At 44.7% G+C, this 14868-nt stretch overlaps 1 protein-coding gene across 1 annotated transcript in view; it reads right to left on the bottom strand.

The window, feature by feature from the left end:
- The window catches only part of BCO2 (beta-carotene oxygenase 2), a 79484-nt gene that overhangs the window by 64434 nt on the left and 182 nt on the right, over positions 1-14868 (bottom strand). The window contains exon 2 of the mRNA XM_084611991.1: positions 12460-12564. Coding sequence (XP_084468117.1) covers positions 12460-12564 — 105 coding nt within the window. The remainder of the gene's footprint in view (positions 1-12459; positions 12565-14868) is intronic.

The raw sequence follows: 14868 nt of genomic DNA, 5'->3' as shown, positions 1-14868 counted from the left end.
AGGACCCTGCCTAGCCTAAATGCTGTCCCAACCTCAGACTTCCAGAAGGGTGGAGGTCCGATTAGGGGAGGAGGCATCTCAGGACTTTTAGTTTATTTTACTAGCTCTCTGGTGCTTTATAAGAGCACTGACTGTTGTTAAGAAACTTCTTTGCTAAGCCTGTGCTCCTTGCTTTCCTGTCACACTGTCCCCAAAAGGGTTAAACTAGAATGCAGAGTGCCTACAGCTAGGTAGAAGGGGTGTGGGGGGAAGAGAAGGGTATGAAAACAGGTGCAAGGTCTGAGGCAGCTGGACTGCAGAGTGCCACATCCTGAGGAAGAGGTTAGAAAAGAGGGTTGAAGCTGGGTATAAACTCTACAGCCAAAGAGCTAGAGACCGGGACTAGACTTAGCCCAGACCCAGTTGGCTTCAGAGTACACTTATGACACACCAGTGATCACACAGGAGTGAGACAGGGCTAGGCTGCACCACACGTCACTACACAGAGCTCTACTGGGCTTGTGTAGTCGTGGCAGAGCGCTGGGAGAGAGCTCTAAAAAATCCACCTCCACAAGGGCCGCGGCTCCCAGCGCTGGTGCACTGTCTATACTGGCCCTTTACAGCACTGAAACTTGCTGCGCTCAGGGGTGTGGGTTTTTTTGCACCCCAAGCGAGAAAGTTGCAGCGCTGTAAATTGCCAGTGTAGACAAGCCCTTAGTGACAATAGCCACTTTATAAAAGGCTAGAAATTTGTATCTGAGAGTGGAGGAGTTGCCCTCTAAACTGCAGGCATGGAATTTGCCGAGCCATGAGAGCTGCACCCCAAATATAGAAGTCCAACTACACGTATGGGGGACAGTAACTGTGAATCAATTAAGAGCAGGCTCTCACCACTATCTTTCACACCAGCCCAAGAACTCAGTTGGGGCCCATTATCATTCAAACATTTATTATGCTGGACAGTTGGCAAAGATCCCATAAATAACTACAGATGACTCATTTCTATGGCTATTGCATCCTCCCAAGCAGGAAGCCATTATACTGACAGGCAGCCAGCTGCAGTGATGATTTCACACAAGAACACCCATATTTGAATTCTTATCCCAAAGACAGCTGTGATACTGACGCTGCCCTAAAATGCTGAGTAGATTCTAAAACAAATGAGATTTAGACCTTATGTGTAAATCTTAGTAGTCAAGAAAGGAATTAAAAATTTAAAACCATCTTGGGTAACATGAAACAACTTCATATTTCCAATTATTAGTTAACGAGACTGACAGTAAAAATAAATGTAGGCAATTTTCTTGCTTGAAAAATCCCATATAAGTCCCCCCTACCCTCCATTAACCTGGGCTTTGGAAACCTCTACACAGTCACAATGAGCATGTAAATCAGAGATCACTCTCTTTCCTATTTATTAACAAACAGAAATAAGTATGATGTTGCAGAGAGTTTAAAATCCACGCAAGGTGGCAGAATATGGCCCCTCTTCACATAGGTTGAGGGTTTTGGGTTTTGCCATTTGACTTCAAGACTGTCTCTCCCCTGTGGAATCACACAGGCAGTACTCAGGAAAAGTGGGTGGGTGGGTTATATTTTCTCCATGAGAGAGAATGCTGCTGACAGAAACAGACAATTTCCATTTGCACTGGTAAACCACATGCAGCTCATAAGTCCTGGAAATTAAGCTGCATTGAAACATTCTTTCCTTCTGTGTTTAGAATGGTTCATAAACAGAGGACAGTCTCAGTAACAACACTCAGCACTGGATCTATTCAAAACATTGCATAAACAATGATTTCTTCCTAAAATAATACCTTCTTCAAGACAGAGTGGTGAGAAGATTTTAACTGTTTATAGCAGATAAAAATGACTGTCAGAATCACACACACACCCAACATTTGTAAATTCTTTATTGTATAGATTAACAAAAAGTCTTCCCTTTTTCAAACTGACTCTCAGGGCCCACTCAGAACATTATGTGAGGCACCTTGTGTACACTTCACTAATTGGAACACTGGAAACAATGGCTGAATCTTCCCACAGCCAAATTCATTTTACAAAATGGGCAATTAAACAGTAATTACACTGCAGCGATCAAAACAATGCAGCCACGGAAAGGGAAAATGGGTTGCAGCCATCCAAGACTGTTCCTGATACAATAACTCTACTAATTCAACCCCAATTACACTGTAGCTACATTAATTTACTCTTGTCTGAATCCAGTTCACATCAGCCTAACTCCTCTCTTCTGGCAGAGCCCCACTTCTAGCCCATTTTTTTGCTACGGATATTGGCTTTTGCAATACGGAGCCAGCTCAAATTGTAGATTTCTACCCATGCATTATGGATTCTTAATTACTGTTTTTCTCTCCTTGAATGATTTAGTAACAATATGATGAAGCAGAGGCAGCAGTGAACAATGATGTTTTGCCAGCAGTTCGGTTGCATCTCAGAGGCTCCACAGCATAGCCACAGCCTTGCAGATACCCACATCGTGATAGTTGAAGTAGCAGAGGCCTGCAAAGGTCACAGCTGAGAGTACATACAGACCTGTATTGGCCAGTTTAATAGATGGCTCCCCATGGACATAGTCAGTTATAACCTGCCCAAGACCCCTACAAAGAAAGAAAGAAAGAAACATGCTGAAAAGAGATCAGAGCAGTCCCTAATCAAATCTGGCTGGCTTTCCTGGCCACCATCTATGGGGACTTTCCCTGAAACAAATGCCCTTGTAACACTCACATGTCTCAGTTTCCACATCATCTGCCTAAACTGAGCCATGTGCCTCCACTACTCAGAGGCTTTTGCTGGAGAAAATGACCCAATTCCTACTCAGCAGGCAGCTGTAGGCGCTCACAGAACAGTTTGTGCTGACTAGTGATTACGGAGCCAAATAAAACTTGGCTACTAACCCTTTTAACAGTATCTAGGAAACACACAGCTAAGAGCTATCCCATTAATGAGTAAATTTCACTCCCAAACTAAGGAACAGTAACAGTGCAGAAGATCTAGCAGGATTCATTGTGCTAAAGCAGCTGTCACTGCGAGGCGGGGAAGAAATACCTGTTTTACCTAGATGGGCATTTTGATAGCCCCGGGTCACCAAAAGGCAGTGAGAGGACTATAATTCACACAGAAGAGGAGGTGGGGAAGTCAGGAAGCTACAAGCCACAGAAAGAATCAGAGGAAGTGCAAGGGGTGACAACTCTCAAACTGCTAGAGCTATGTACTGCCACCAGGTAGTGGAACAGGGTGGTGGTGGGGGGGTCTGATTGGTTCCTATCTGCACCCCTGGCTGTTCTGTATAAAGCCCCATAAAACACAAGGAGAGCAAATATGTATCCACAGGCAGCCCTTATGACCGCACCTTAGATAACTTAGCCTTTGACTGTTTTTACTTTGAATGGCAAAGTCAGCCTATAAATATTACACGCCAAAGAAGCTTGGTCTAAGATCTAAGTGACTTCAGGTTTCTTGTGCAAATAAAGTCAGATTTTGTACTGACACTCACTTCATCAATCATCATGGTTGGCCTGTCAGGAGTGTGTGTTTTGCATGTGGTTTATGACAATACTTGCTGAGTAGAGATTTATACCTGAAGGTCTGAATGTATGGAGGTGCAGTGCAGAGCCATGACGCAGGATTTTAGCACGCCCCCCAAAGTGCCAAGTGAGAGCAAAGGAGAAAAACCAGAGGAAAAGTCTGCAAATGCTGGAGTTTCAGATCAGCCATTAGTATGGGCTCTCTGGTTTGTCACTGGGATTACAGTAGCTTAAAGAGCCTTCCCTTTTTAAATTGTCCCAGCAGCAATGATGCACTTCAAGTCCAAAGCAATGGCTCCAAATGTAATAAAATCCCAGCCCCCCAGTAGGGGATGAGGAGAACACCCTACAAGGGTGCACAGGGATCTTTCACATTCCTACCTCTATCCATCACAGGAAAAACATGACAGGAGAAACAGAGGAATGGCATGACTGACACACACTGGTCACTAGCGCAACAAGCCAGCTGTTTTTAGCCATCTTAGTAACTGAAAGTTCAGCTCCCCTACAGACCTCTAAACAGCTTAAGCCCCTGTAACCTTTGCTTTGGAAGTGGAGAGTTTCTTACTATCAGAGAAACATTTTCAAACTATGAACCCCCATGTGCAGGGGGAGGGTTTCATTTTCTGGCCTTTCTCCATGAGTCATAACAGAAAAGCCAAGACAAAGAGTGTTTATCCTGGAGCAATAGATAAGTGAAACTGAACAAGTTGGCTCTCGTTTTTTTGCTGGGGAAAGCCCCTAATTGTCTGCACAAAAAAGGGTTTTTTTTATTGTGGACATCCAGTTTAGAATTTACTATCCTACTCTTTGCAGAATCACCACAAGGTAGTCATGGAAGAAATGTCAGCATTTGCAAATATTTTTACTCACAAGGAAGCCCAGACAGTACAACTCAGTATCCTGCTACAAACCATGCCATGTCATATGTAATATCCCCTAAAACAGGAACCACCACTGTGACAGTGAAAGGCTCACACACACAGGATGCAGACACCTCTGTAGGAAATCTTAAGTCTGGTTTCATTTCAACACTTCCCTCGGCCCTATAATTGTATTTAGCGAAAGAATTCCTAACAGTGATGATGTTTCAGAGGAGCAGCAAATAGGCAGGACCCAGATTTCACAGCTGCAGGGGGAGCTTCTGCCATTCAGCAAATCACAGCGGTCTGGCACAGCTATGAAGGAACAAGACTGAGACCTCTCAGGACATTTCTCTTATATTTAGGGAGCACCTTTCATCCCAGAGAATCCCGAAGTGTTTTTCCTACCGATATACAAGCTATATCTAACAATTCACCTTAACTCTGACCCTTGGGGAGTTGTATGCCATGTTGTTGCAACTGTGTCAGTCCCATAAAAGATATTATTACCTCACTCGCCTGGGTAGTTGAGCAGTCTGCCACTTTCTAGACATCTGGTACACCATAAGAATGGCAACACTGTCAATTAGGCCTACCACACACCTGTGGAACTCCCCAACAGGAAGAAGTGAACAGAGGAAATTCCAGTGTATGGGAAAGATGACTAAAGAACTACAGTCAATCGGTTGCAGTCAGCAAACAGATATTTCACATGGGCCAAACAAAACACAAACCTACAAACTTCAGGACCTCAGCCCCGTAAGTTCAAGATGAATGCTCAATAAGTCCTTCACTCTCCATCGTCTTCTCACTGATGAGCTGCCAAGCCTGAACTACATCACAGAACCCTGGCAGACTGATACTGCAGTTTCAGTGTCATCTTCCCTTGACTCTTTGCTCCTCTCTCCAACACAGCATGACAGAGCACAAATCTGGAGGTGAAGTAGCCAATCTACTCCCCTCCTGGCTAAAAAGTAGGAGAAGCTCTCTTGAGCTAAAGTCCGCTTAATCTGCAAGGAGAGAGACTATACTCATCTGGGCATCCTACTCATCTATAAGCCACCAGATAGAAAAGTCTTCCCAGAGGAGCAGAAAGAAATGCAGTCTGACCTGGTGATGAAAGTCAGAAGACTCATCATCTTGACAGATTTCAACATTTATACGGATGATCATGTCACTAAAACAATTACCCAATGTCTCCTATTCAAACTTTCCACTATAGGTAATTTCTGGATGCATGCGTACACAGCCACACCATGAAATGAGTATGACACACACACACACACACTCTCATGTCTGACCTCCAGGTAGGGAAAAAAGCTCTCTATTACAAGGCAAGAAACCACCACAACCAAACCCCAGGCCTGAAAATTCTTGGGATCCTGCTAAATTCTAAAACTTAGAAAACTCTATCCAACCAAGAGGCCAAGTAGTACAAGAATTAGCAAGACACTCCAGCCACTCCTTGCTGCTGCCATAGAACACTGTAGCATGATAGCCATCTCTCCAGCCCCCCTGCAGACCACTATGACACTCATACAACCTGCAACTTGAAGAGTAAAAGATAAGAAAACAAACACTGGTGGTGGAACATGCAGCCTGAAAAAGGAAGACAAAAGGAATGTCTACAAATCTATGCCACTACTGTACAGGAGGCAAAGAGCCCACCTCTCCTTTGCTGCAGAGGAAGCAAAGCCATCCTGTATAAAACTTTCCCATACCATAAACCCAGACTGTTCCTTCCAAGCACAGAACCTCTTCATGCTAGGGATTACCTTATTTTACAGAGAAGATCAACCTCATCCAGGAAGACCACGTGGGTGAGCAACAAGGTCAAGAGCAGGACCAGATACACACACCCTTCTTCCACAGAGCTTCACGGAAGTTCTGAAAATCAGGTCACCGCCCCCTGTGACTCCAACTCCTGTCCTTCCTGGATAGGAAGAGACATGGGAACATCCGAGATCCCTACTATCAGATTGTCAATACCTCCTTTGATTAGGAAAATCTAATATGCACCCTAACCCAGGCAATATGCCAACCAACACTAGAATAAACCACTGCTTGACACCAAAGACTTCACGGTGTCTGAGCCCCCTTCGCCTAAGCAAACTAATCTAGTAGCTAGTCAGACAGTCTCCAGTGTTATCTGTCACATGCCAGTATCCTTGATCCCTCTTAGCCAGGACCTGGTGAAGAGAGAGGACTTTTTGCACTGGAAGATTACCTGGTTGTGGACAAGGGAAGTATATCCATAATGCTGAGGGACCGGTCTCGGGTATCTAATACCGGCTCATCACAAAAGATTCCTGTCCCATCTCCAAGAAGCTGTAGTGGGAACAGACACTCCTAGGACAGCTCAGATTCTTCCTCTCAAACCAAACCCAGAGGATTATTATGGGACACTGTTCCTCTACCCCCAAAAACCTTCACCTGGAGAGTTCCACAAGGCTTGATCTTCTCCCCATTCCTTTATCAATCATATCAATACGAAGCTGTTAAAAGAGTTGGTGAGACAACTTGGGCTGAAATGTCAGCAGTACAGAAACAGCCATCTCTATATCCCCTTTATGTCGAATGCAAACAGTAACGTCTCCAAGCTTATTCAATACTTGGTTGAAATCAGCACCTAGATGAAGAGTAACTGGCTAAAGCTGAACCCAAGTGAGACCGAGGCTGGTAGGAAGAGGGAAGTATGCTAAAGTACTTGTCTCTATTAGAATATTCCCCCACTATTGAGGGCAACTGTCCTCAGATTGTCTTAGGATACTTTTGGGCTCCTCAGTGCTTTTGGATGCCCAAATAACTATGGCAGAAAATGTCCACTTCCATCGGAGATAAGGTGGGTGAGGGAATATCTTTTATTGGACCAACTTGTGTTGGCAAGAGAGACAAGCTTTTGAGCTACCACAGAGCTTTTCTTCAGGTCTGGGAAAAGTACTAGAGTATCACAGCTAACTGTGTAGCTCGAAAGCATGTCTCTCTCACCAACACAAGTTGGTCCAATAAAAGATAATCCCTCACCCACCTTGTCTCTCCAATACCCTGGGACCCACATAGCTACAACAACATGGCATACAACAATTCCATCTGTGGCGGATTAGAAGACAGCGCCCCTTCCTGTCAAACAAAGACTTGGCCACAGTGATCCACACATACATGATCTCCAGGCTGGATTATTGCAACTCATATCTAATAATGAAGCCAAAGACCCGTATAGCATTTCACCTAGTACAAAACATTGCGGCAGGTCTCTGTCTACATGATTCCAGTGCTCTGTTCTCTGCAATGGCTCTTCACTGAATATAGAGTCCAGTTCAGAATATGTCCTGACAGTCAAAGCCTTCCATTGGCCTTGCTAAAGCAACCTAAGAGACCTCCAAGGACAACTACTTGCCTGCCAGTCAGGAGAGGCTGGTGAGTGCAGAAAACAGAACTTTCACAGGAGCTTGACCTAGAATTCTTACATCAGACAGAAACCACAAGCCTCAGCACAATCAGAATTAAATGTCAAAAACATTTATTTGACTAGCTTCCCTTCAGTGAGTCATGCACTCGCACATACAAATACTAATCTGATAAAAGTGTCAAACCATTTGTCCTACAGGCTGAAAAGTAAGAATGATGCTATTTCCATTTTAAAGTACTTGGAAAATGCTCAGTTACTAGAATGATGGGGGCTACGTAGACTTAGAAAGGTAACAGATAAACACACCCTCATGGATGCAACATCCTCTGGTCGAAAACTTACAGCAGTTTAACAGCTATACAGCCACAGGAAGTGAAAAATACTGTACCCAACTGAAACTGAAAAAGGAATTTAGGGAGGTAAAGTGGAGTTACCCAAAAAGATATCTGGCCAGGATTCAGGACCAACATCCTGACTCTCGCAAAAATGCCAGGGGATTAACAAGCATGTATAGTCAAGACTGATTTTTGTCTCACCCTAAAGATGGCATCTCCAGTAATACAGTGCCCTCTAATGCTAAGCTGATGCCCAGACTCTGTACTGCCTTTGAGGAAAAAGAGCTACCAATAAAATCCTGAGTTTCCCTTGGAGGTCTTAGTTAAGCACAGATCTGTCCTGATTCTGCTTTAGGGGTATGCTCTGAAACAGTCAGATCTGAAGGCCATATATAATCTACTAGCCAAAGACAACCAATAGTCCCCCTTAGGTAAATTTTCCTACTGTCTACAAAGTATGAGATATGGATAAGGAGATAAACCCAGGAGACAGAGTGAAAGAATGCTCTCCTAATAGGAGTATCTACTCTGCCTTCTAAATGAAGAGGCAAAATGACAAAGAAGGTACCAGGTGTTAATCTGGTCAAGGCTATAACATGCTAAGATGCCAGTAACAATAACACAAGGAATAAGAGTTTTGCTCTTGAGTTTTACCAGGTGTTCCAATGTGAACTTTCTGATTCACATAGATTTGCTGCTCAGCTCCTTTGCATCCAGGACTATAAGCCCAAAGAGTAGCTCTGGCTGGTCCTGGTGAGACATCTACCAGACTTTTTTATACCTACGCTTACCAGTGACTGTGGAGTGTGAGGGCTGCAGCCAGTGAATAGTCCATGGCAGGTCCAGGATACAGATAGGCTGCAGGGAGGAGACCCAGCAAGAGGACACTGACAGCTCGCTCACTCGTCCAGTGCAGAGATGCAGCCTTGGAACCGGCTGCAAAAAAAAGCATTTTCAACACAGAGTTTCTGTGCACAGTATCCCAATCTGAACAATGGTTAACTCATTCTGACCAGCTTTGTGCAACTAGGTGCTTTCTCAGACCTAGATACGCAGCTCTTACCTGGGCAAAACCAGGTTGCCTTTGACTTCTTACGAATATTGTTTGTAGCAATAACATAAGAATGACCATACTGGGTCAGAACAATGGTCTATTTAGCACAATACCTTGTCTTCTGACAGTGGCCAGTGCCAAATGCTTCTGAGGGAATGAACAGAACAGGGAAATTATCAAGTGATCCATCCTGTCATCCAGACCCAGCTTCTGACAGTTAGAGATTTAGGGATACACAGAGCATGGGGCTGCATCCCTAGCCATCTTGGCTACCAGCCATTAATGTACTTATCCTCCATAAACGTATCTAATTCTTTTTTGAACCCCGTTATACTTTTGCCCTTCACAACTTCCCCTGGCAATGAGTTTCACAAGCTAGCTGTGCATTATGTGAAAAAGTACTGCCTCTTGTTTAATCATACCTGTTGTCTACTAATTTCACAGGGTTACCCCAGGTTCTTGTGTTAAATATTCCTATTTTAAATACCGCCTTAAATGGTTGTTTTAAATATCTCCTCTGAATGCTCCCTCTGCTGTTCAGAAAGTAAAGTTCCTTTAATTAGGATACAGACAACAGACTGAAAAAGCTGATAGATGAGGCCAAAGGAAATGCCACCTTTGTTTGTTTCATGGCCTGCTGGTCATTAACAGGCCCTTTCACAAACACCACTGAACAGGCATTTTTGAAAACAATAGTAAAGGTAGTTGCCCTAGTGCATAAGTGTATCAAGAACTGCCTGCAGATGCAGTGCTTGCCGGTTTTGCCTCCCTGTGGCCTTCACTGAGGGCCCTGCTCAGTACATGACAGTTTGAAAGGAGTGGATGAACAACAATGAAGCAGCACAACAGGATGGAGAGGGAAGAACACTGGGCACCAAGATGCATTGGTTCTATTTCTAGTTCTCCCATCAACGGTGTGATCCAAGGCAAGCCACCTCCCTTCTCTGTGCCTTAGTTTTCTACCTGTGATATGGGATAATGATATTGAAACTCCTCCCCTTTCTCTGTGAAATGTTTTAAGACCTATGTATGGAGTATGCTGTATCTGTTAAGTATCTGATACATCTGTGATAAGATCATGAAGAGCTGAGTGCATGAATTAGGATTGCTGTTATCTTAACAAGAGTAGGGGCTGGAACCCCCAGGTATTCAGTGCCTAGAAGTAGCCTAAGAGGCCACATGATCTCAATCCTCTTCCATAGACAACTACCAGAACACAGTTCTGTTTGCACACAAGGTGACTCAGACAAGCACAGAAGTGGTAGTTTGGGGTCTTTGTACCTTGCCTACTCTTCCTACACATTTTGGACACCACTAGAAGAAATATGGTTCTAAGAGATGTTGACATATACTGAGGGAAGCAGGACACCTTACAATACATGGGCATTTAATAGGCGAGAGCTAACAGCATAAAGTTACAAAGAACTGGTTTTAAACACACATCAGATCACTTGTCTAAATTCTTACTGCTGTTTGATCAACCTGAAATCATGAGCTGGAAAAGAGATTTAACGTGAACTGTACCAAAAAGAAGACATGGAATTTCTCCTGCTCTGCACAGGGTGACCGATATTAGAGAAGAACTGCTGTGACAATGGAACAAAAAGATCACCAGCAAAACAACTGTAGTAGACTAACATGCTACTACCATGAACTTTGAGAAGTACTTTCCAATGTGCAACAAGTTTCTTCTTGACATAAATGTAGCAAACTTTTTTTGAGTTGGACTTGTTTACATATTGAGACTGTCCAAGGCCGCGTTGTTTCAAGTAGACATGTTCTGTGGAAAGAACTGTTAACACAGTGTGAGTAGTTTCCATAGCTCGAGAAAGTAGAAAACTTGTAGGGGAAAAGGAGTGGGGGAAGCGTGGCTGTCACTTTTTATCGGTTTGTTTGGTTTGTGTCTGCATTCTTCTTTCTATTTTCTGCCACTTCTTTCTATTTCCAGCTCCACTCTGCCCCTTACTCCGCCCCTAGCCTAGCTCTGCCCTCATTCCCTCTCTGCCACCAGGCCAGCTCCAGCCACAGCTCCGCTCCACCCGCAGCCCAGATCCAGCAACAGCGACGGCTCCGCTTTGGCCCCAGCCCAGCTCTGCCCTCACACCCTCTCCACCCCAAGGCCAGCTCCTCCCCCATCCCCAGTTCTACCCCCAGCTCTGCCTTCAGCCCACACTCCTCTGCTGAACCAACTGTGCAGTAATGGAAGGGGCGGCGCAGGCAGATTCCATTACTGGTGCGGGGGTCAGGGGGGCGTGACAGGAAAAGTTTGGGTTTAAAGGATATAAAATCCTAATTAATCCCTGGTTATAGTATTTCTCAGGTTTAATGGCATACATTATGACAGTCCTGGATTTTTGTCTTTGCCTGTTTATCTTACACCACTCTCCACTGATTCTTGGTACGTGGAGAAAGGAAATTTTGTCCAGCAATGAATCTTGCCTCCAATCCAGTCTTTATAGCCTGACCTCAGATGGACCAGAAGCTCCTGTCCAACAGAGGAGCCACAATTTCTGCACCAAGCTTACAACAATCACCATCAATCTATGGGAGGGCCATAAAAAGGATCACCCATTCTTTAATCTAGCTTCCCTTTTCCTATCTTGTGGAGGTCTGTGGAAATTGACTGGATAAAACTAACATCTTTGTTAGTAAACTGAGAATGTTTGTTTGAAACTCAGTCAATTTCTACCATTTAAGAAAGATGCTAAGGGGAAAAAAAAGCTGGATTTAGAATTCCACTTTTCCTGCAAACTGTAATAAAATGACATTGCATGTGAGATTACTGAGAAGTTAGTTTTAGGCTGACAGAAAGAATCATGAAGTTTTCAGCAGAAAACATGAAGTGCAAAGTGAGATCTAATAAACCATTACAGCACAATTTCCTGTTCACAGAGATGACTGCCTGAATTTTCAGGCAATACCAATTTCCATGCCCTTCAAAACAGGAAGGAAAAACCTCACAGCAATTTGGAAATTTTTGTAGCATTGAATTATACTGTAGATGTTTACTTCTCCAACTCCTAATTTAAATTATGTCAATTGATTTTAAATCAAAAGCTTGTTCAGATTGAGGTACAGTGAGTAGATAAGGCAACTTCTTATCTGCGACTATACAAATCACTCCACCGGGGCCAAGAAAACACTGTAATGACTAGGGTGATTGAGCTGGCTGAAAAGGTCAGGATCAAATATCACATAAAAACAAAAATATAAAGAACAGCAGCTTCCCAAGTGGTTATCAACTGAACTTTTGTCCCATCTTAGACTGACATACCATAGCTTCTGGGAGTGATGTGGATTTGATGTGCCAGAGTTGGCCGATCCAAGACTGTTGTACAGGCAAGCATAGGTCTGGTCAACAGACTTTTACTGAGAAGAACTGTCAACGGAATAAAGATTGATTAGTTGCCTTTTATACCCCAAAAACTCAAAGGTAAATCCCTGCAAGTTAAACTACAGCAACCAACATCTTAATCAATAAGCAATAAGAGTCCAGAGGGCCGCCTGAAAAAGGAAGCGAGTGGTTTCTTCAGAAAAAAAGATGCACAAAGTTAGAATAGGGAATACAAATTATACCCCACAAACAAGACCATGGGGGAGAGGGGGAATGTGTTATTTGCAATATTTCTAATAAGCCTGGTGTACACATATGCTTTAGAGTTTCCATTCCAAGGATTTAAAATCCAAAGCCCCATGCCTGCAAAAGTGAGACAAGCTGCACCCAAAACAGTGCTTCCAGGAATCTGAGACAAGAACATCAGCCACCAACTCTGGCATGACAAACTTTGCAGCTATGTTGTGAGCATTAGGGAAATCTTGCCTTTATTTCATGACCTAAACAGGCTACATTAGAAAAGACCTGCTCAATACTAAGCTGTTATGGATAACTATGGTATTTTCAAAGATCTGAACTGCTAGTAGGTCTGTTGTGTTCTTTCTGATGCTTGTTTGCACCTTTAAGCTACCAGATCTTTGTGGCATTGATTCATTCAATGGCTTGACATAGCAGACACATAATATAATATTCTGCACATCTATAGTTAAGTAGTAATAGCACTATGCCTTTCACAAAGGGACCTCAAATGAGCTTTATTTTACTGCCTCACTAAAGCTCACACAGGCAGGTGGAGTGCTGTACAATTACAACTGACAGAGGGAGAACTAACAGATAGCTTAGAGCAGTTGCTCTCAACCTTTCCAGACTACTGTATACCTTTCTGGAGTCTCATTTGTCTTGTGTACTCCCAAGTTTCCCCTCACTTAAAAACTACTTGCTTCCAAAATCAGACATAAAAATACAAAAGTGTCACAGCACACTAGTACTGATAAATTGCTTATGTTCTCATTTTTACCATATAATTATCAAATAAATCAATTGGAATATAAATATTGTACTTACATTTCAGTGTACAGTATATAGAGCAGTGTAACCAAGTCAGTATCTGTATGAAATTTTAGTTTGTACTGACTTTGCTTGTGCTTTTTATGTAGCCTGTTGTAAAACTAGGCAAATATCTAGAGCAGTTGATGTACCCCCTGGAAGACCTCTGCATACCCCAGGCTGAGAACCCACTGGTTTAGAAACTGTGAACTGGGGGTCTCAAACACTTGGCCTGCGGGGTTATTTCCTGCGGCCTGCCAAGCTCCCCATGCCCCCTGGAATTATTTCTTGCTGCTGCCAAGCTCTCCTCACCCACTGCCCACCCTCCCCTACAGCGTGCCGCACTACCACTCTTCTACTTACCTCCAGGCGCTTCTCACTGCCAAACAGCTGTTTGGTAGTACTTAGCGCTTTCCAGGAGGGACGGGGGAGGAGCGGGGAGCACCGCTCAGGGGAGGAGGAGGAGGAGAAGAGGCGGGGCCGGGGATCTGGGGAAGGGGTTGGAATAGGGGCAGGGAGGGGGTGGAGTTGGGGTGGGGACTTTGGGGAAGGAGTGGGAAGAGGCAGGGCAGAGGCAGGGCCCCATGGAAGGGGTGAAGTGGGGGGCAGGGCTTTTGTACCTTTTTATGAAAAGGTGTCAGTGATGCGGCCCTCGGGCCAATGTACTAGTCCTCGCTGGCCCTCGTGGTGAGTTGAGATCCCTACTGTAAACTCTCTGGGGCAGGGAGCATCTCTGGCTCTGCGTTTGTACAGCACCCAGCACAAGAGGCTCCAACCAAACGTAGAGCCTTGGGGGGTAACAAGCAATATAAACAGCCGTGGGGGAAAACAACAGCCCAACACCCCCCCAAAGCACAGCCTGCAATGGGGGAGGGAGGAATAGCTCAGTGGTTTGAGCATTGGCCTGCTAAACCCAGGGTTGGGGAAATTGGAGTTCAATCCATCTAGGGATCAGGGCAAAAATTGGGGATTGGTCCTGCTTTGTGCAGGGGGTGGGACTAGATGACCTCCTGAGGTCCCTTCCAGCCCTGATAGTCTGTGATTCTATGACCAGCGCTAGTCACGGGATTTAGTGGGGAGGCAGAAGCTGGGGGCCACGGGGGAGGCTCCCAGACCGCGAGGGGTGACAGACCGGCCCAGGACCAGGCAGGCGGGCGGGCTTCTGGCGCCCGGCCCGGCCCCGCCCCGCCAAGGGGGTCGTCACTGTCGCTGTGCCGCGTCACCCTTGCCAAGGCCCCAGGGCGGGGAACAGACCCCCCCGCAGCCCTGGCCCAGGGCAGCTCCGTGGAGGGGCCTGGCTGA

This window comes from Lepidochelys olivacea (assembly GCF_965140295.1).
Source record: "Lepidochelys olivacea isolate rLepOli2 genome assembly, chromosome: 22".
Lineage (NCBI taxonomy): Eukaryota > Metazoa > Chordata > Testudines > Cheloniidae > Lepidochelys > Lepidochelys olivacea.
The sequence above is the reverse complement of the archived record's forward strand: the minus strand, read 5'-3'. Positions and strand labels throughout refer to the sequence as shown.